At 36.3% G+C, this 21268-nt stretch overlaps 3 protein-coding genes across 5 annotated transcripts in view; 1 reads left to right on the forward strand and 2 right to left on the reverse strand.

The window, feature by feature from the left end:
• Positions 1-54: 54 nt before the first annotated feature.
• Positions 55-3615, forward strand: ccdc59 (coiled-coil domain containing 59). 2 transcript variants are annotated; one of them, XR_014205092.1, is made up of 5 exons: positions 55-266; positions 625-976; positions 1091-1196; positions 2543-2794; positions 2986-3615. XR_014205092.1 is itself a non-coding variant. In XM_082166282.1 (4 exons), the coding sequence occupies exons 1-4, from the start codon at positions 74-76 to the stop codon at positions 2705-2707; spliced, it is 816 nt and encodes a 271-aa protein (XP_082022408.1). In that variant the 5' UTR covers positions 55-73; the 3' UTR covers positions 2708-2798. The 2 variants fall into 2 exon arrangements, 1 of the variants encoding a protein (XP_082022408.1); XM_082166282.1 differs by lacking the exon at positions 2986-3615 and having other exon boundaries at positions 2543-2798.
• LOC309496297 (scavenger receptor cysteine-rich type 1 protein M130-like) overlaps positions 3116-21268 on the reverse strand; it is a 37007-nt gene continuing 18854 nt past the window's right edge. The window contains exons 3-19 of the mRNA XM_082166296.1: positions 14067-14372; positions 13670-13984; positions 13512-13571; positions 13108-13425; positions 12742-12869; positions 9965-10139; positions 6444-6521; positions 5931-6245; positions 5621-5827; positions 5439-5522; positions 4769-4828; positions 4585-4641; positions 4156-4233; positions 3982-4041; positions 3786-3848; positions 3518-3580; positions 3116-3394 (exon numbers count right to left, since the gene is read on the reverse strand). Coding sequence (XP_082022422.1) covers positions 3348-3394; positions 3518-3580; positions 3786-3848; positions 3982-4041; positions 4156-4233; positions 4585-4641; positions 4769-4828; positions 5439-5522; positions 5621-5827; positions 5931-6245; positions 6444-6521; positions 9965-10139; positions 12742-12869; positions 13108-13425; positions 13512-13571; positions 13670-13984; positions 14067-14372 — 2414 coding nt within the window. The 3' untranslated portion in view covers positions 3116-3347. The remainder of the gene's footprint in view (positions 3395-3517; positions 3581-3785; positions 3849-3981; positions 4042-4155; positions 4234-4584; positions 4642-4768; positions 4829-5438; positions 5523-5620; positions 5828-5930; positions 6246-6443; positions 6522-9964; positions 10140-12741; positions 12870-13107; positions 13426-13511; positions 13572-13669; positions 13985-14066; positions 14373-21268) is intronic.
• On the reverse strand, positions 14388-17968 carry LOC309496292 (scavenger receptor cysteine-rich domain-containing group B protein-like). Of its 2 annotated transcripts, none has more exons than XM_082166290.1 (3): positions 17055-17968; positions 16421-16735; positions 14388-14619 (listed from the first exon to the last, which is right to left on the reverse strand). In XM_082166290.1, exons 1-3 carry the CDS (start codon positions 17110-17112, stop codon positions 14543-14545), a joined length of 450 nt encoding a protein of 149 aa, XP_082022416.1. In that variant the 5' UTR covers positions 17113-17968; the 3' UTR covers positions 14388-14542. The 2 variants fall into 2 exon arrangements, with proteins under 2 accessions (XP_082022416.1, XP_082022417.1); XM_082166291.1 differs by lacking the exon at positions 14388-14619 and adding an exon at positions 16049-16102 and having other exon boundaries at positions 17055-17966.

Raw genomic sequence — 21268 nt, forward strand, 5'->3', positions numbered from 1 at the left:
ACACAAATGGCGCTTATTTGATTAGTAATGCCTTGCGACCATACGCACGTCATTATTGTGCGTCTCTGTCTGCATGAGAAACATCCGTGTTGTCCACATACTAGCGTCAAACATGGCACCGTTAAAACAAAACTCAAAAAGTCAAGGTCCGTTTAGAGGAAAACACTTCAATAACAAATTTTCACATGGTGGTTTATCACACAACGCCAAAAGAAAAAGAAAATGGGTTCCGGAGAACAAAGTTTTTGATGGTAGTTTAAAAGAGGGTGAGTAGTTGATCCATCAACGTAACGTAAATACTTAACTTTTAAGTAGCAGCTAAATGTATTTCGATGTAGAAAACACTCATATATTAAACACATTTTCAATTAAAATAAAGATGTCTGATATTAACGTTACATCCTTTAAAAATCTAGTGTACTACTATTCACGTGCCTAGTTCTTTAATATGTAATCTTTGCATTAATGATGATTTTTTTTAATACCATTTTCTAAAGCAAATATAATTATTTTGTGCATAAATTGCAATAATGTATATTTGAATAGCGTAATAGATCCGTAATCCAAAGACTCAAATTTGAATGTATTCTGTTTGAATCTCATCTCTATCTCATGCTTCATCAGGTCAGGGGTTTGCCTTCAAAAGGAAGGAGAAAGTAAGGCATGAATACAACAAACTTCTTCGAAAGGAGAGGAAGAAAAATCAAGCATCAAAAGTTCAGTTAGAGGAGAAATATCCCGAGCATCTGAGACATCTGTACCTGGCTGAAAAAGAAAGATTAGATGAAGAAGAACAGGAGAAAAAGAAGAAAAGATGTGAAGGGAGAGCACTGGATAAAGAGACAGAGTCAGATGATGAACTAAACATGGGGTCAGATTCTTTAGATTCTCCTGAGAAACACGTCTTAAACACAACGACTGACCAAACTACCGACCCTGATCCTGATTCATCTAATAAACCAGCACAGTCTGACAGGTACAGTAACAGATAAGTGTATAAACATACACACATATGTGCGTGTGTGTGTATAATATTCAAATAATAGTCCATTTGCATCAGCAAAGCCACATTCCTGATTTGTGTCATCAGCTCCCACAAGGCCCCGTTCATCCAAAGGAAGCATAAAATGTCTTCGTATCAAAAGACAAAGCAAGAATATGAGAGGATGAAGGAGGAACGTGCACGAAAAAGAGAGGTGAGGCAATAGAAACTGGCCAATATAAAATGATTACATCTAACAAATGTATACTCAGTGCTAGAGTCTACAAATGCAGTTCTTTTACTCAGTATGATGGAATTCTTGTACAGTTTTCCATTTCCTAATGAATCTCCTGTGTGATGTCATTAAAGGGATAGTTCACCCAATAATGAAAATTCTGTCATCATTTACTCATCCTCATGTTGTTCCAAACCCACAAGACTTTCGTTCATCTTCGTAACACAAATGAGAGATTTCTGTCCCTCCATTGACACTCCAAGCAACTACCACTTTGAGCTTCAAAAAGGTCATAAAGAGATTGTAAAACTATAAAAAATTATATGATGAATGGATTTAATTTAGGCTTTTATTTACATATAAACATTCATTAACTCACACATCAGTTGTGGTAAACAGAAGCTCAAGCATGTGAGAAATAAATAATGAGGTTCATTCTGGTGTTACGCAGCACGTTTGAGCTTCAGCAAGAACCAATGAGGTTTGTTCTCGCGCGTCAAGCAGGATCTGTTGAGCTTCTGTTTATGTTCACTGATCAATGTTTATATGTGTGACCCTGAACCACAAAACCAGTCACATGGGTAAATTTTTTAAATTTAGATTTATACATCAAAATTGTCGATTTTTCTTTTATGCCAAAAATTATTAGGATATTAAGTAAAGATCATGTTCCAAAGCTGAATAAATAAGTTTCCATTGATGTGGTTTGTTAGGAATATTTGGCTGAGATACAACTATTTGAAAATCTGGAATCTGAGGGAGCAAAAAAATCGAAACATTGAGAAAATCGTCTTTAAAGTTGTCCATTTATTTTCACGATTTTGCTGCATTCACTCACTCAAAAGTTTTATATATTTACAGTAGAAAATTTACAAAATATCTTCATGGAACATTATCTTTACTTAATATCCTAATAATTTTTGGCATAAAAGAAAAATCGATAATTTTGACTGATTGTTGGCTATTGCCACAAATATACCCGTGCTACTTGTGACTGGTTTTGTGATCCAGGGTCACATATGTGAATAAAAGCCTAAATTCAATGTGTTCATCATATACAGTGATCGTGTCTCTTGGTAGTTGCGTGGACTGTCAATGGAAGGACAAGAATTTCTCATATTTCTTTTAAAATATCTTCATTTGTATTTTGAAGATAAACGAAAGTCTTACAGGTTTGGAACGACATGAGAGTGAGTAATTGATGACATTTTTTACTTTTTAACAACTAATAAGCCTTTAAGGAAGATCCATTATGTCATATACACCTTTTTCACCACCCTTACATTCTTTGATTGACGCTTGTTTTATTATGTGTGTCTCTGTAGGAATTCTTGAAAGACAAATCTCAGCGTGAGGAGGCTCTGAAGAAATACAAGGAAAAGAAAATGGCAACATATCAGCTGTTGAAGAGAAAAACCAAGAAGGGTCAGCCCAACCTCAACCTGCAGATGGAGCTATTGCTGCAAAAGATTCAAGCGCAGCGCAAATAACTCACATCAGACTTACAAACTGTTTCAACTTGTTTAAAGCATTTTAAAGTAAAAATGCACCATCACACAATAAAATGTGCAGTTTGGGTGAGTGTTTTTTTTTTTTTTTTTTTTTGTTCTTTACAGTATTTTTTTTTTAAATAAAAGGTTACATAAAGTTAATACAAGCTGACAGCAGCACACAATACATACTATTACTATGGCAGTAAATTTATGGAAAAATGTGATGCCTAATAATAATTTATTGTGTGGTAAATCCATTTTCTCATTATATTTAGGTAGATAATGCTGTCAGCAGCTGAACTCCCTAACAGTTTTTTCAACAACTTTAAATGTTTATAGTGTTTTGCATAATTTTCTCATTTCCTCGAACTGCTTTATAAAATATATTGTGACAAATGTAATGAATAAATGGTATCTTTTGTTTATTAGGTGAAAAATATTGATATTAAAATAAAAAAAGAATAGGCCAAATATTAAAATACAAATACTACAAACTTTGTTGCAATACATGTAACCTGTTATACAAAAATATTTCAGATATCAAAAACATGAATCTTTAACAGTAGTTTAAGAAACCCCCATATCTCCAGGAACTGTAATATGAATTGATGAAGAGGCAGTGGGTGTGGTCAGTGAGTCATATGGCTCCTCCCTCTTTATTTGACTCCTCCACATCATCATAGTCTGTTTTTAAAATCAAAAGCAAACTGATCATTTTCATTGTAATAATTACATCAAGATGTGGTTTAAATGAGAAACATAACAAATAAAAATTAAATATGCTATAGAAATGTTACAATAACCTACCCAACAGGTTCCTCTCATCTTCATTGCTGTTCTTCACATCATCATACTCCTCCTGATCTCCCTCTGATTCACATGTGAAATAAAAACCTCACATTGTAGTTTGTAAATCAGCTTGTGTCATTAATGATGTCATTGATCTCTTTCACCTCATGACTGTCTGAGATTATTAGATTTTCTCCTGATAAAGTCGTGATGATTCATTAATGGTAGAAATGTTCAATATTAGAGGGTGAAGGGTGATAATGAAATGCAGTTCTGTGTGACTCACCTTTTACATCTTGAAAGATCTGTTCATTAATGATGACATCATCATAATGCTCTGGTGTGTCCACTACACATGAACATATAGACAGAACAAACATTGCATTATATCTTACAATGTAATGGGATTAATACATAATATCATAAATCACTATAAAAGGACTATGTTAAATATGTCACCAATAACAATAAAAAGTAAACACCATTTCTGATAGAGTTCTGTCCACTTGTCATTACATCATCATAGCTCTCAGGTGTGTATTCTGTAAATTTAACATGAGACAATATATTATGTGTATGTATTTCTATAAATACATACAGATTTTAATAGCTATATTTTAAATATTTCTTCCTATTATAGAATAACCGAACGACACCTGTCTCACGATCTGGTTTCAGTCCATCAGTGATGACATCATCATAGTATCCCGGTGTGATTTCCTTCATCATCTCTTCTGCATCAAAACATGTATAATTTGGGCATTTTTTTATATTTTGGGAAACAAAATAAATGTAAAATATACTGTTGCAGGTTTTGGGTAATGAATGTTAGCTGTGTCCCAATTCAGAGGCTGCGTCCTCCGGTCGTCACATTTGAAGGCTGTAAACCTCATCAAGGATGTCTTATTTAAGAGAATAAAATTGACTGTTATTCCTCATGAGGTGTAAAATACTGAAATTTCTTTCTTACTTTGCAATCTAACGGGTATTTTTCTTATACGAGACCACCTCAGTGACGTATGCAGTCTTCAGATGCGACCTCCGGAGGACACAGCCTCTGATTGGGACACAGCGGGATCACTGACCTTTCAGGACACTGCCATTGGTGACATCATCATAATATGCAGTCTTGAACTCTTTTTCTAATAAGATAAAAGTTTTAGTATTGTGAACAGTTGAAATAGTGATAAAATGTGTAAATATATATATATATATTTTTTTTTACATTTGTAAAACAAATGATTGATTTGGATCTACTTCAGCTCTAACCTGAGAGAAGCTCATCAGCATCTTCATACCCAGAATGCAGTTCTTCAGAGACGAGACTTCCTGTTAAAGGACAGCAGAACAGTCAGAAACATATTCATCATTCCATACAGACTGAATCCTCATTTCTCCTTTGGATCATGAAGCATTGTGTTACTTAAAACACAACACAAATATGAATTACTTACATTTTAAAAGCATTAGAGGCAGAAATACCATGTTTTTTGTTTTAGGCCTATTAGAAACACACATGTATCCTCACATGAACCCATTCCTCTCTGCCTTCCAGAAACACACACACACACACACACACACACACACACACACACACACACACACACACACACACACACACACACCTGCACCTAGACTTAGAAAAATATGAACCCCTCCTTATAATTACCCTCTAAATACACACAGGAAGAGACACTCACTGACACTCACACACACACACACACACACACACACACACACACACACACACACACACACACACACACACACACACACACACACACACACATAAACATGCACCTGCAGCTCTGTGGTTTTCTGTGAGGAATTCTCTGGTTTAAAGCCGGAGGTTTAACAGGACTAATAATAGATGAACATCAAGTGTCTGACAGACTCTCTTATTAATCATATTAAATAAGATTCACGGCTCATGTCTCACCTCTCTGAGTGAAGTGATTGTGTCTGTGATGAATCTCCTCATAAACGGCCTCAGTCGTCGTCCTGTGTCTCCTCTTAGAGAGAGCTGTGAGTGTAGACAGACAAACCTGCTGTCAGTTCACAACACATGACTGATCACACACTGAATAAGACACAATATGACAGTCTCTGGATCTCTCCTACCTCTCCTCATCACTCTGTTCTGCTGAATCAGTATAAGCAGTGGCACTAAGAGCAGTAAGAGCAAAACTCCCAGTACAACCACAAGCACAGGAGACACTGGAGGAGTTTGTGGAGGAGTGACTGATGTTGAGCGCACTGTCTGAGAAACTGGAGGAGAAGCTGATGTTGTTGTGGCAGGAGTAGTGGACACTGACAAATCTGTCAAATCTGTCAAAACAGACACAGACAGATTAAAAATCATGCAAATACACAGTTAGTAGCACTAAAATGATGTGAAAATCACTATTATCGGTCAGTGTTTTTCTCTGACTTGCACAGGTGAGTCCAGCGTGCTCTTTGTGGGAGCAGTCAGTGTGGTTCTCCAGGGATCGAGGACAGTCCCACAGGTGAATCTCATTCCCTCTGCACTCGACTCTGTTCAGCCACACAACACCTTCACCAGCACCAAAGACTGAATTCCCATCAGCCCTCAGTGCTGCTCCACAACCCAGCTGCCTGCAGACCACCTGAGCATCACTGATGTCCCACAGATCAGCACAGACTGAACCCCACACAGCGTTATGATACACCTCCAGCCTCCCAGAGCACCGGCCCAAACCTCCACTCAGTCTGAGAGGAACATGATCTAAATCACACACAGCAACATCACTGACCAGCTTCAGGACACCATATACAACAAAACACACTGAAACTGAACTAAGACGGCTTTAAATGTATGATTAGTGGATTACATTTATGAATTTGATTATAATTTTTTAATGCAAGTAAATTCTTCTTTAAATGCACATTTTAATGGAAAACAGTCTTAAATTAAAAATCTTACTTGAACATTGTCTCTGGTGAGGAGATGGAGAGGTAGAACATGTCAGACGACTCCGAGGAGACTCAGGATTCTCCTCCTCTGAGATTAAATATTAAGAGAACTGAACGTTAGGACACAAAAATCATAACTTCTCTCAGTGAAACATATCAATGTTAAAACATAATTTAATAAATAATTTTAGGCTCTGTCCATCAAATTAGTTTAGTGTTTCAGAAACAGTTTATTCACCACATTATATCACTGTAAAAACGAACTTTTTGGTATAGTAATATATATTAAATTAACCTTCATAATTTTTACTTTATAAAATTAAAATTCAATGAGAACTAGAATTTTCTAAGTAAAATTTTAAATATCTACACATTTAATTCATGTAATAAATTAACTGGTTGGAAAGAGTAAATCTTATTATATATTTGCTTGTAATATTTAAACATTTTATAGTCACTTCACATAAACATAGTAATTTTAAGTAAATTTTAATCGAAAAGTATAGCGCGTTTGAATCCGCACATGCGTGTTTGGACAAGACAGTCTAACTGCCACTTTGGGTCAGATGGATTGGCGAGCTGCTGCGTGGCTGCTTTTTGTCGTGTTTGAGGTAAGTTTGTCTTTCTGTTTTACATTTAATAAAACATGGGTCTGTGTGGATTTTGATTGATGATTCTTGTTTAACTTACTTGACTCAATAAACATTAATGCTCATCTTATAACATGACCTCATTACTGTAAGTTGTAAGTTAACGCGTCTGGGTTATCCATTGTACATTAACGTTATAACCCTTACGTTTCACTTGCTACATTAGTTAACTTATATTTAATCGGAAAAGTTTTCAATAGTTTTATAGATTCGGAAAGCACTGTTTTTCGTGTAAAATTTTTAAACTGATTGGATACCGTTGTAACTGCTTAGTTAGCTTGCTAACATTAGGCCTTAAAATTAACGTTAACTGCTTTCCTGCTGAAGTAACGTTATACTGTTGACTATGGAAAAGTTTTAATTTTCTTACTGAATATTACCCAGGAACGTCTACACATAAAGCTACAATATTTCAATCGCACTAAATCGTGCATAAATGAGGTCTCAAAATAAGCAGGGCTGCGTTTGGGCATCGCCATGTTAGTATGCACTGGAATTTAGAGAATAGGATCTGTTGGATTTACAACACGTAAATTCATCCACTTCTCCCAAAATACGTGAAAGTAAGAGGCCGGTGAAGTGGGAGAAAGAAAAAAAAAAGAAAACTTCATAGTTACTTACACAATGTGTGTGGTAACTTAGGTGTATGTAACTTAAATGCCTGAAATGCACTATATAATCACACCGGTTTAATCGTACGCATCAAACGGTTAACATAATCGAAACCATATGGTCTTTTTTTAGTATACATGTGTTCATTCTGTTGTGATAATGAAGTCACTTTCTATTTTTGTTTCTCAAAATAATTATATTTTTTCTTCTAAACTGTATGCAGGAGGACAGCTACAGTGACATCACTCAGCACATCATTAAAATACTGGTTGTCCATGGTGCTGATGGAGAACTTCAAACATCGAGATCCAATCGATGTATCCATCCTTCTTAAACTCTCCCCAAAAGTTCAAAGATTAAAGGGATAGTTCACCCAAAAAGGAAAATTCGGTCATCATTTACTCTCCCTCAAGTTTTTCCAAACCTGTATGATTTCCTTTCTTCTGCTGAACACAAAAGAAGATATTTTAAGGAAGGCTGGTAATTAAACAGTTGCTGGTCCCCATTGACATCCATAGTATTTTTTTTTTCCTACTATGGAAGTCAATGGGGTCCATCAGTTGTTTGGTTACCGACTTTCTTCAAAATATCTTCTTTTGTGTTCAGCAGAAGAAAGAAAGTCATACAGGATTGGAACAACTTGAGGGAGAGTAAATGATGACAGAATTTTCATTTTTGGGTGAACTATCCTTTTAAAGATGAAGTTGTAGTAAATGCTATGGTATGATAGAATTGTTTAAACATTCAGCTGTTGATGTTTTAATACATTAAAGTTGTAATGGTATTCTTTAAAGGGTTAGTTCACCCAAAAATGAAAATTCTGTCAGTAATTACTCACCCTCATGTTGTTCCAACCCCGTAAGACTTTCGTTCATCTTCGGAACACAAATTAAGATATTTTTTATTAAATCTGAGAGCTGTCTCACTCCTCCATAGGCTTCTAAGACACTATAACTTGCTGGCCCAGAAAATGTATTAAAGACATTGTTAATATAGTCCAAGTGACTCCAGTGGCTCAATCTTAAGTTTATCAAGCGACGAGAATACTTTTTGTGTGAAAAAAACTAACAAAAATAACGACTTTATTCCACTATTAATTTCCTTCTCTCTGGGCCTCGAGTTTTTTTAAGTAGTAAAACAGCGCAGCGCATCTGTGTTATACGCCACACGCATCACACACATGACCAGCGTCGGCCAATAGTGAGCCTACGTGTGACGTACAACACAGAAGTGCTGCGCTGTTTTACTACGTGAACTCACTGGGTTTTTTTTGCGCACAAAAAGTATTCTCGTCGCTTTATAAACTTAAGATTGAGCCACTGTAGTCACTTGGACTATATTAACAATGTCTTTAATACATTTTCTGGGCCAGCAAGTTCCAATCCCTTAGAAGCCTATGGAGGAGTGAACCAGCTCTCAGATTTAATAAAAAATATCTTAATTTGTGTTCCGAAGATGAACGAAGGTCTTACAGGGTTGAACAACGTGAGGGTGAGTAATTACTGACAGAATTTTCATTTTTGGGTGAACTAACCCTTTAAAGTTCACTATTTCAGAGTGCTCTTTTGAATGTTGAATGTTTTGCATGAATTTGTTTTTAAATAAATTTTTATGTTTAAAACAAGGGTTACAGTATCATTCTGAAGTTTTACTGAATGCACCTGTGTCAAGAGATGACTGTGAATGTCCATTTTTGTATGAAGAACAATTTTTGATGACTGAAATAAACTGTTTAATTGTATTTTAATTGTGTGATTTGTGAAAATTATAGAGAAAATGTTCATTTATTTATGTTCAGGATTATTTATAAAAAAAAAAATTGCAATGTTTACATAATTATAGGGAGTATTATAATTTCATAAAACTAAGTAAATGAAAACAAAAAAAAATTAATAAAATCTACTTATTTACTTCATTAAATGGTAAGATTTACTTCATAATTTCATAAAAGCAAGCTTCCTAATTATAAAACAATAAATAAACTTTACTTAATTACTTTAAATAAATATAGCTTCTAAATGAAATGTAAATAGGTAATTTTTACTTAATTTCTTCATGAGCGTTACGTTCAATACTAAGTAGATTTTACTTGATAATGACACTTAAGTTGAACTTGATATTATAGCAGTAAAATTTACTTAAAATATACTTGTGCAAATTGTTACGAGGATTTTATTAAGTAAATCTTACAAGTAGTTTTTTTCAGAAACATTGTGTTTAAATAAACATAAACTGAGACCATCTTAACATTATTTGAACATAATCTCACTTGAGCAGGTGATCTTGGCCACTTCATTATTGTTACAGTCATTCTGTCCCCAGGGTGAAGATGGACACTGCCACAGATTTGAATCATGTGGTCGACATTTCACTTTATCCAGCCAGTTACGAGCTGATTCCAGTCTTGATGTAGAATCAGACACAACACCAGATCTTCCACAGTTGTGGGGCTCGTTCTTCGTACGTTGCTTATTACATCCGAGATCAAATGACACATCCAAGATAATATCATCGTGCTAATCATGATCTGGCTAACTCGGTTCTTCGAACACACTTGCCGGATAGGATTAGTATCGCTGGATTGAGTTATCCGAGATAATTGCGCGTTCATGCGCTGGGTTAAAAGGGGACATGTATCGATAGTAGAAACATTGATCAGCAACGCTGCTATTGGCTGTTCAGCATGGCCAAAGAGCGCGCACAGTTTTTCTCCGCAGCAGAGCAAGAACTAATAGTCGAAGTTTATTCGGAATTTTAATGTTTTAATGCAAAACGCCAGGGAACACCTCAAAGTCTGCAAAAGCCAGGAGAGAGGGCTGGCAAAAAGTAGCAGACAATTTAAATCCGTTAGAAGTGGCCATGTTAGATGTTTTTTATCACTTATTAGCCTATATTTTTGTATTTGAATAATTGCATAATTACTTTGTTCATTGTAATGTCAGAGTCACCACACTAGAACATGGGAACAAACAAAAGTGAAGTACAAAAATATTCTACATAATGGTAATTTTTTTGTTATATTATAGTCTCTTTTATAAAAGACACTGTTAAATAAATGGTTGGCTGTTTATAAAAGCCACCAAGAAAAAGGCTGAGCAAAAAAAAAAAAAAAGAAGAAAAGATCTTAGTAGCCTACACTGTAAAATAATTTTTGCTGCATTAAATTAAGGCTGTATAGTCATTTCAACTGTTAAATCTTGAGTAATGATGAATTGCTTTGACTTGTGAAAGTGAAAACTAATAAACTTATATTAATGTAAAAATATTTTTCCAGAGTGTAGTTCATATAATGACATTGTGTTTTCCTCTTTTGTGCACTTTTACATACACCAACACTTGTATCTGTTCCCAAGAAAGTGGTGGCTGAAATATGTGCAGTAAGTGGACATTTTTTTTATAACTTTCCAAAGGAAAGAAAGTATAAGACTTTGTAATGTCCATTTGTTTCCATTGCACTGGACAGTGAATAAACCCTCTCAGATAACTGTCATATGGAGGAACTAGCCCACCTGCAAGTGCATAAATAACTTTACTTAATTTATACTTGTATGCTTTATGGCAGCAATATAAGTTGCAGGATTCCACCACATCTACAGAAAGGCCTACAGAAGAGTCAGCACAGACAGAGGAGACATAGGCCTACAGGTGGGCAGTGGATAGACAACTTTTCCTTTTTATTTGTTGCATGAGGCATGTGTCTAATATCTCTTGTTGCAGGCACTTGAACACTGGCTTTTCTTTACAAAGAACAATTGAAATAAAACTCAAGGAACTAAGTATATTGGTCTTTTATTAAACTTTTCATTATATTATAATGAAAAGGTTTTTTTTTTTTTTTTTTTTTTTTTGGCAATGTTGTGTAATATGGCACATGCAGCAATGTCCCAGGCCCTGTCAGGTGTGCAACCCTCAGACTTATCAGACACTGAAATCTTCCCTTTAGTTAGCCAAAGTTCATTTCATTGTGTGCCCTTGTCCTGGCTAGAGCTGCATTGTAACTGGTTTGGGTCAGGGAATGGGGTCATAAAACACCTGTCTGCAGGCAGGAACATGTCATAATCACCTATGAAGAAATGCAGTTCTGTTAGGATCAGCATAAGTGTATGTAATACAGTGAGCTTGATATTTAATTGTGGAACTTTTCTTACCACTTTCAAATAATGTGCATAAATGTGAATCTCTGAAAATTCTTAAGTCATGCACAGATCCTGGCCATTTTGCTTTCACATTTGTGATATGGAAGATTTTAGTCAACTGACTTTTTTTATTTGATATAATATTATTAATCTGGAATATTAAGACTCCCAATAGTAACTGGGCTGCACATTTACATTGTGAACCCCCTTTCTGTTCACATAATCCCCTTCATTGAGGCCTTGATGGCAGTCTATGGAAGCCTATAGTCTATGGTACCAATCACGTTAGTGAAGCCTGAGTGACATACTGTAATCGGCATGGTCATGATTGCATGATCTTCATAAAAAATGATAGCCAAAAAAAAAAAAAAAAAAAAACTGCTTTAAAAAAACTGCTTTACAACATTGGGTCTTAAAAACCTAAAACTGTTTTTTAAACCGCCAGGTTTAGCGCCAGGTAAACTCCGAATGACACGACAGACAGCACTTTCCATCAAGTTCTCTGCTCCAAAAGTGTAAAGGAAAGAGCCACTCGCAAATAATCATAGGGCAATGCAAACAGTTTGTGCTGTAGTTAAAGCCCGACTCCGACAAGTCGAAAATAATGTGCGTTTCCAACAAATGAATAATGTAAACGACAATCTCACGAGTCACGAGAAAAAAATTTCAATCTCAGAAAGTGCACTATCGCGCTGCGCTGGACTTCCCGTATCAGCTCCGCTTATGAAGCCGGGATCTAATCCTGTTTACATGAAATAAGCCTGCTCCCGAGCAGGTTCAAGTTTGCGCACCTGTTGCTATGACAGCAAGTCCAGGATGAGCGTCGAAGAACCAAACAATCCAAGATCATGACAAATCGTCAACAATCAAATCCAGCTAACTGAGTTAGCGACGTACGAAGAACGGGCCCCAGCTCTTGACAGATCAGACTCACTGTGTCTAATTCCATCTGGTTCCAGCACACATTACCCCAGGATCCATTGTAGAAAACCTCCACATTCCCTTCACAGCCCTCAGTTAACCTGATCTCTTTAAACTCTAGATGGAAAAGGATGTGCATTCAAAATATTGGAGTTTAAGTTGTGCTAAACCTAAAATATCACCAAAATAACCGGTTAATACAAGGCTAATGCATGCTGCTAGCACTGGTAGCATCTGAAAAAGATACTTAATTATATTTGTATAATATATTATGAATCTTATGTACTACATGATTCTGCTTGGTCAATACAAAATCCATGGCATCCAAATTCAATCACATTACTTTACTGTTCACCTGAGCACACGACTCCTACATCCTCCTTGTGTTGACAGTCATGTTTCCCCCAGCCTGGAGAAGAGCAGTTCCACAGGGACGTCTCATTCCCCTCACACTCCACCTCATCCAGCCATATGGGTCCAGAACCAGGACCAAACCAGGCTGGTACCTGCTGGTTACTGAGGGCCACTCCACACTGCAGCTGTCTGCACACCACATGGGCATCTTTAATATCCCAGGAGTCATCACACACTGTCCCCCATGAGCCGCTGTGAAAAACCTCCAGCCTCCCTGCACAGTCTCCCCCAGAACCCACCAGCCTGATGGACCCGCCACCTGATATTCAGAGAGAGAAAAACAGTGCTTGTACATGAACATTATTCATCATTAACAACTAAAGAATCTGATGATGATTTTCTCACCAAAGTGTTTGATTGACAGCTGTTGTGTGGAGCTGCAGTTCCTCAGATGAGCTTCACTCTCTGGAGAGAGTATTTATTAGTCATTCAGTATTTATCTAAAATGTATACAACATTTTAATCTGAAACCAATGACTTTATCACGGTGTGAATTTGCTCACCAGAGCAGACGACTCCAACATCTCGTCTATGAGAACATTCAGCTCGACTCCATGAAGAGACGGAACATTCTGAGAGTTTTGTTTCATTCCCGACACAATCAAACACATCAGCCCAGATTTCACCACTTCCCTCTCCAAACCAGTCTGATCCCACAACAGACACAGCAATCCCACAATTCAGCTGTCTACAGAGGACACTGGCAGCTCTCATATCCCAGCATGCATCACACACTGTGCCCCATTCATTGAGGAACCGAAGCTCCACTCTTCCAGAACAGGAGTCTGAACCATTCATCAGTTTGGCATCTGTGTAACCTGAATAAAGAACAGAAGTTAAAATAGTGTATAATGCAGCTGACAGAGGAGAATGAAGAGAAACAGAATATTGATAATTTACCAGAACAGATCAGGCCCACATTATTGTTACTGGTGCATTGTGATGGTGATGTTGGACAGAAGTAAATCTGAGACTCATTTCCTCTGCACTGAATCTCTTGTGTCCACATCTGAGCGTCTCCTTTGCCAAAAGCATCTTCTCCCAGCACCTGTACAGGAGCCCCACAGTCCAGCTCTCTACACACAACCTCTGCATCCTGCTGGTCAAAGGCAGCGTCACACACTGTGTACCAGGTTTTCCCATGAATCACCTCTAATCTCCCAGAACACAGGTGAAGCCCCTCGGAAAGTCTGGGATATTTATGATCTGTTTATATTAAATAAAATCATACAAAATAGATTTATTTAGAGTGGTAGGTTTAAGAGTTTGTTTAATAATAACAACATTCAGTTTTAAATAAATAGCATGTATATAATGCCAATTAGTAGGAAAATGTCAAAATAAATATCGCAGGTTAGACACTGAACCCCAGCCGCCTACAAGAACATCTCCACTCTCCCAGAACACAGGTGAGAACCAGCAACAAGACTATGCCTTCGGTAGTTTTTGGTTTCTGATTATATTTACACAACAGAGAAGACCATGGGCCTGTTTCAGAAAGGAGGTTCAACCAACTCTGAGTTAAAACTTGAACTCTGAGTTGACTTACCCTGAGATGGGAAACTCTGAGTTTTCGGTTTCAGAACAGCTGAAATGAGTTAGTTCAATCAACTCTGAGTTGACTGACTCTGAGTTAAGCGCGTGCACCACAACTATAAAAAGCCATTATCAATGGAGCGCAGATATTATGAGTCACCATGGCAACAGCGCCAGACAAAAAGAGGTCTGCGTTTCTCACCTTTACATTTTAATTAGTTATACAGTGTTGGGTGTAATTAATTACCAAGTAATCTAAATACTGCAATTTAATTAAAGGGATTTCTCTTAATTTTTCTGTAATTTAAAGTAAAATCTGATGTAATTGCATTAGACTATAGAACAATTCTGTATATTTAACATACATTTTTAAAAGGTATGTTTTTTATGTAACCTTCTCCCTCTACACACTTTGGTCAATTCAAGAATAATTCATGCAATTGTATATTGTTTATTTGAAAGCATTAAAAGTGCAGTTTCTTGTCTCTCCTTATTGTTCAAGTGGTTGAGATTGATATGGGATTTAGTAATTAGTAATAAGTAGACATTAATCTAATTACACTGTTGAAGATGTCATTTGTAGTTAGTAATACAAGTAACTTACCCAACTGTTATAATATCAGAGGTGAAAGAACAGTATGTTATTCAACCTAATTTTAATTTTCATGTAGGTATACCTGCAGGTATTAAAAGAACATGGCAGCGGCTGAAAATGAAATATAAAAACATAGTTCAATTAGGTAAGGCTTGAGCATATCATGGGTGTAGGCTACCTGACTTTACATTTGACATAAATAACTAAATAGCATCCAGTGTCTAGCAGTGCAGCAGCATTTTTGGCTGAGGGAATTCCTGAAGGGACTTCAGAGCCAGTCACTCCCGAAGATCCAAGGGCCTTCATAAAATGTAAGAGGTTTACATGTGTAATTTTTTATGATTTTTTTTGATATTTCCATTTATTTTACTCTAGGTTAGGTTTTTTGTTGGTCCCAATAGATTCTGATGTTAATATCTGTCTTTTGGAGCCTCCTGTCCCAACAGAACCCCAGGTAGTTGTAAGTAGCCTACTCAATACACCAAACATTATGATAAATAGTGTTATAAAGTGTACTGACCAAATGCTCATCTTCACATGACAATGAGGATAAAGAGTTTCTGCTGCCACAGAGAGGTAATGTTAATATTATGTGTCTACACATCACACAATCTACACATTCAGATTTTTTTTCACATATTTATGTGGAGTAGCCTATAGAATATACATTTATATCCAAGTATAAACGGTCAAGTTAGGTTCACAGAGTAAGTTACCATGGTAACTGACTCTGAGTATAAGTTACCTCTCTTTCAGAAACGGGCTTGACTTACTCTGCTTTCTCGGGTTTAACATACCTCCCATTCTGAAACAGAAAACTCAGAGTTTCCCTCATTTCAGGGTTAACATACTCAGAGTTTTCACTTAACCTCCTTTCTGAAACAGGCCCCATATGTCACAATGATTATGATATGGACATAAAACAATAGTCCTTTCAATAATAATAGATTTTATAAATAGATCAAATTGAGTTGTTAAGACAATAAAATAAACTATTCATAGTTGCTTAAGATTTGCTCTGACGAAAAAATTACATAAAATTATTTTAAATTGCTTATAAGATGTTTATCAATGAAAGTCTAATCAGTGATGTATTAACAGAGTGATGTATGGAGCCGCTCACCTGAGCAAATTACCCCAGCATCTTCATGATGACCACAGCCATGAACACCCCATCCTCTTGATCTACAGTTCTTCAGTGTAGACTCTGATCCTCTACAGCCCACTTCATCCATCCAGATTGGTCCTGATCCTTGTCCAAAGCGAGTATCACTCACAGCCTCTAGAGCCTCTCCACATCCTATCTCTCTACACACCACTGCAGCATCAGTCTTATCCCAGTTATAATCACACACTGTTCCCCACTGACCATCATGATGAACCTCCACTCTTCCAGCACAGGGACTGTTACCATCAACTAACCTCACAGTCTCAAAATCTGTACATGAAAGAAAGAAAGGGATTGAATCATGGAAAGTCAAGAAACATAAGATGTAAAAAGTTGGTAATAGAAATACATATAAATATTTTGAACTGGACAACTAAAGCTGGGCATGAGTGTATAACAAATTGATTTCCTGTAAAAGCTCAAATAATTTATAAAATGTAATTGATAATTAATGATCTAGTGTCAAGATATTAGTTTCTAGATATTACAAAGTCTTCTATTCAGTTTGTAGTGGTATAATGCCATCATAAACAAACTACTTATTTAAAAATGGAAAATTTGATATCTTTACAGCCTATTTTGCACTTACCAGATGTGGTTATAGTGACTATAGAGGAGAGTAAAACGAGTGTCAGAAATCCCTCCATCTTCTTCTGCTCGTCACACTGTTTGTTTGACTCTGTTTCTCCTCTGCTCCCTCAAACACACTGAAGAAACTGGCTCCTGTCAGTCCCCTAAAGAGAGAGAGACTCTCACAGCTGCCAATGACACTCACTGTTCCCTTATTAGACACAACAGAGGAAATCATCAAACACAATCACTGACAAATCACACAGCAGCATTTTTATTTTCTCCATATATATCAATAAAGTGTGAGCGCTGATGAGCGGGACTCCTCCTCCAGTGTGAAGAGACACTTCACTGAGGATAGAATCATATCTTTCATAAGTCAGGATGGAGAGAAAGTCACACTAAACTTAAAGGAGATTGATAGAGAAACACTGCAGGTTATATTCAGCATCAAAGCCTGTCTCTACACACACAACATACAAGACTGACTGATCGCTTACTGAAGCTTTATTTCACACACAAAAATAGTTTTGTTGTAAATAAATGTTTTATTAAGTTTATTTTTGTGCATAATATTAAGTGTAGTTTACTATGTTCTAACCAAGAGCACAATAAACTGTGTGTTAATGATATATAAAATGAACTGGACTGGTTTGTGTACAACAAACAGAGGCTATTCAAATAATATTTGTAAATAAATATTGGTTTCTGTTCAGAAGTTATTCATTTGGCATCATATTATGCATTTGTAGCTGTTATGTGTGTTTAGTGTGTTTGATACTGTAATGCTTGATTCATCCTCCAGATGGAGACAAATAACTTGTTATTGTGAAGAGGAGCAGAGAGGAGTCTTGACCTTGTGGACAAATCGACAGACATTTGGACAGAAATTGATCATTACTCTTTTTACAGCTACTAATCTTTTTATTATTAAACATAGAGCTTATTTTACTGCACATGTATTTGAGTGATATTTGTATTTTCTTTATACTATTATAATAATCATTAACATATAATAATCATTATAAAGCTAATTATATATATATATACCTTAGTTGACTTCCTTTTGAAGTGTTTTACCTTCCCCAAGATCAGTGGTTCTTAACCAGGGGGTCAGGGCCCACTATAGGGGGAAGGAAGGGAGCTTCTAAGGAAGCCCCCTATATATAATTATAATTCCATGGGTCCGCAAGATGACTTAAAATATTACAATTAACATTTTATTATTATTTACAATTTAATTGATATTAATAGCCTAATATTATTAACGTGAATTATTTTTTATTAAATGCTTGTTTTTATTTTACATTAGCTATTATTGCAATAGTAATATATTTCTAGATTTTTTTTTATTTAAAGTTCAAACAATAATAAAATAAATTATTATTATTCCTGTTGTAATTGTTATTGCATAGTCATATTGAATGAGGGAAAAAATGGGAGGTTTCCTTTGTCCTTAGCTGATCACATGCCTGAATTATAATCCATTTTCCACATGTTCATCTATATATGATCTTAAATAAGTTGAAGGTGCAGTGAATTGTTAAATACTGGGTTGTTCTGTTTAATAGTGATGTTCTGAACTGGTAAGAGGTTCAGTCACAGTCCTGTTGCATCATCATTTTTGCCAATTGAGCAAAGTACATAATTTCTCACAAGCCGCTGAAAGATTGTCCAATAATATCACTTTGAATTACAAATAATATAGCAAATAGAAAGAAAAAGCTCACAGATGAAGTTAATAAGAAACAACATGAAAGCAAATTATATTTTCTTTCAGTTTAAATGTAGAAAATCAGCTAAATGTATTGATCTGGTACATTTCAAAACTAAGTGCAACATAAAATATTGATGGATTGCAACTAAAACTTAATAATATGCAGCAATTAAACTCTCTCAAATAATCATCTGTTGTTAAAAAAAAAAAATTATGTTTATAACACATTGACATAACACATTGAGCTCATTAATGTTTTAAATTCATTAGAATATTTAGTTATGAAGATTAAACGGGACCTATTCAGTGAGAGATAAAGCAGGACACAATAACTAACAGGTCTGTCACATCTTAACATTCCTCACATTATTATACTTCCTCTGATACAAATGTGTCAATCATTATTTTCATAAACAAAACTCACACTGCACTTTAAAGTACACTATTATAATATATAAATTATAATGTAATAATGATTAATTGCAAAAGTTATTTTATATAACACTAATTTGAAAAGAAAAATACTTTATCAGGCTACATCCTGAATAACAAAAAAAACATCCTACAAAAAAAAATATATATTTAAACGCTCACCTGCTTTATTACTGGAGAACTGTCGTATGATGACATCATCATAGGTTTCTGATATGTCATTTGCAACAAAATATTACAAAATAAAATGCATCTATTTATGTAAATGTTGGATTTTGAAAATTAAACATATTTAATGAAATCACATCAAATACACATGCATTTTCAAATAATATTAATAATTACAGAAATAAATCTATAGCACGATGTGTTGGGCTTTTAATGTGTCATTATAATAATCAGGCGTGATTCCTATACCGCAGATTTTGATAATTAAATTAAAAAATAATATATGCAACATCATGTATGCAAAAATAAAATGCAGATACATACATTATATTTCAGTCCTCTAACCTGACAGAAACTTATCAGCATCTTCATACCCAGAATGCTGTTCTTCAGAAAGGACACTTCCTGTTATTGAGGGACGGCAGAACCAGAAACATGTTCACAAAACAGCCAAAATGTATCAAGTCTGAGAGGAACATGATCTAAATCACACACAGCAACATCACTGACCAGCTTCAGGACAACATTCACAACAAAAAGACCAAAACAATTTCACATTTTTATGCGCTGTTGTAAATTTAAACATTCATAGAAGAATGGCGCCGCGGATGGCTGCCTCGGTGTTGAGCTCTCCAGTTGTTACACTGTTTTTGTTAGTTTGTCCTGTTTTATGTTTGTCATTCGCTATCAGTTATACCAGGGACGAACTGCTGAACATTCGGCAGTGCACACCAACTGATCACCAACCAGTTTTTGATTCTTCTGGCGTTTTGCGGAACATTGTCGTCGGTTGCGCCGCTGCACTGTGGAAACAGTATAAGACGCGAAGGCGTGGGAAGCGAGCCGGCACACTCGTTAAGCTCAGGCAGCGCGGATTCAGAACGGCGCTGCCTAGCATCCATCTGGCGAATGTCCGCTCTCTCCCTAACAAAATGGACGAACTACTTCTGCTCTCACGCAAAAACAAGGACTTTACCAACTCTGCTGCTCTGTGTTTCACGGAAACCTGGCTGAACGAAGCCATTCCGGACAGCGCGTTACATCTACCGGACTTTCAGCTGTTCAGAGCGGATCGCGATATGGAGTCAACGGGGAAAACGCGCGGTGGTGGGACATGCTTTTACATCAACAGAAGGTGGTGTACTGATGTAACTGTGTTAAGGAAGATGTGCTGTCCTGATGTGGAAGTGCTTTTCATTAACTGTAAGCCGTTCTACTCGCCGCGGGAGTTTTCCTCGCTCGTTCTCATCAGTGTTTACATTCCACCGCAAGCACACGTGAGTACGGCGCTGCAACAGCTGGCTGATCTGATCACAGAAACAGAACAACAACACCCGGACTCTGTTCTTATCATTCTCGGAGACTTTAATCAGGCAAAACTCACACGTGAACTGCCTAAATTCAAACAGCACATTACATGCCCCACCAGAGACAATAATATTTTGGACCATTGCTACACCACAACAAAGGATGCATATCGCTCCGTCGCCAGAGCAGCTCTAGGACTTTCCGATCACTGCCTGGTTCATCTTCTACCAACTTACAGGCAAAAACTTAAAACTGCTAAGCCAGTAATAAGGACTGTAAAGAGATGGACCAACGACACAGAGCAGGTCTTACAAGCCTGTTTTGAATGCACTGACTGGAGTGTTTTTGAAGCTGCTGCCAGCGATCTGGACGAGCTCACAGAGACTGTAACATCATACATCAGTTTCTGTGAGGATTTATGCATCCCTACCAGGACTTACTTATCATTCAACAATGATAAACCATGGTTCACACCAAAACTCAGACAGCTTCGTCAGGTCAAAGAAGATGCCTACAGGAGTGGGGATAGGATCTTGTATAATCAGGCCAGGAACACATTGACAAAGGAGATTGAAGTGGCTAAGAAGAGCTATGCCAAAAAGCTGGAA

The sequence above is a fragment of the Leuciscus leuciscus genome, assembly GCF_965113295.1.
Source record: "Leuciscus leuciscus genome assembly, chromosome: 4".
NCBI lineage: Eukaryota > Metazoa > Chordata > Actinopteri > Cypriniformes > Leuciscidae > Leuciscus > Leuciscus leuciscus.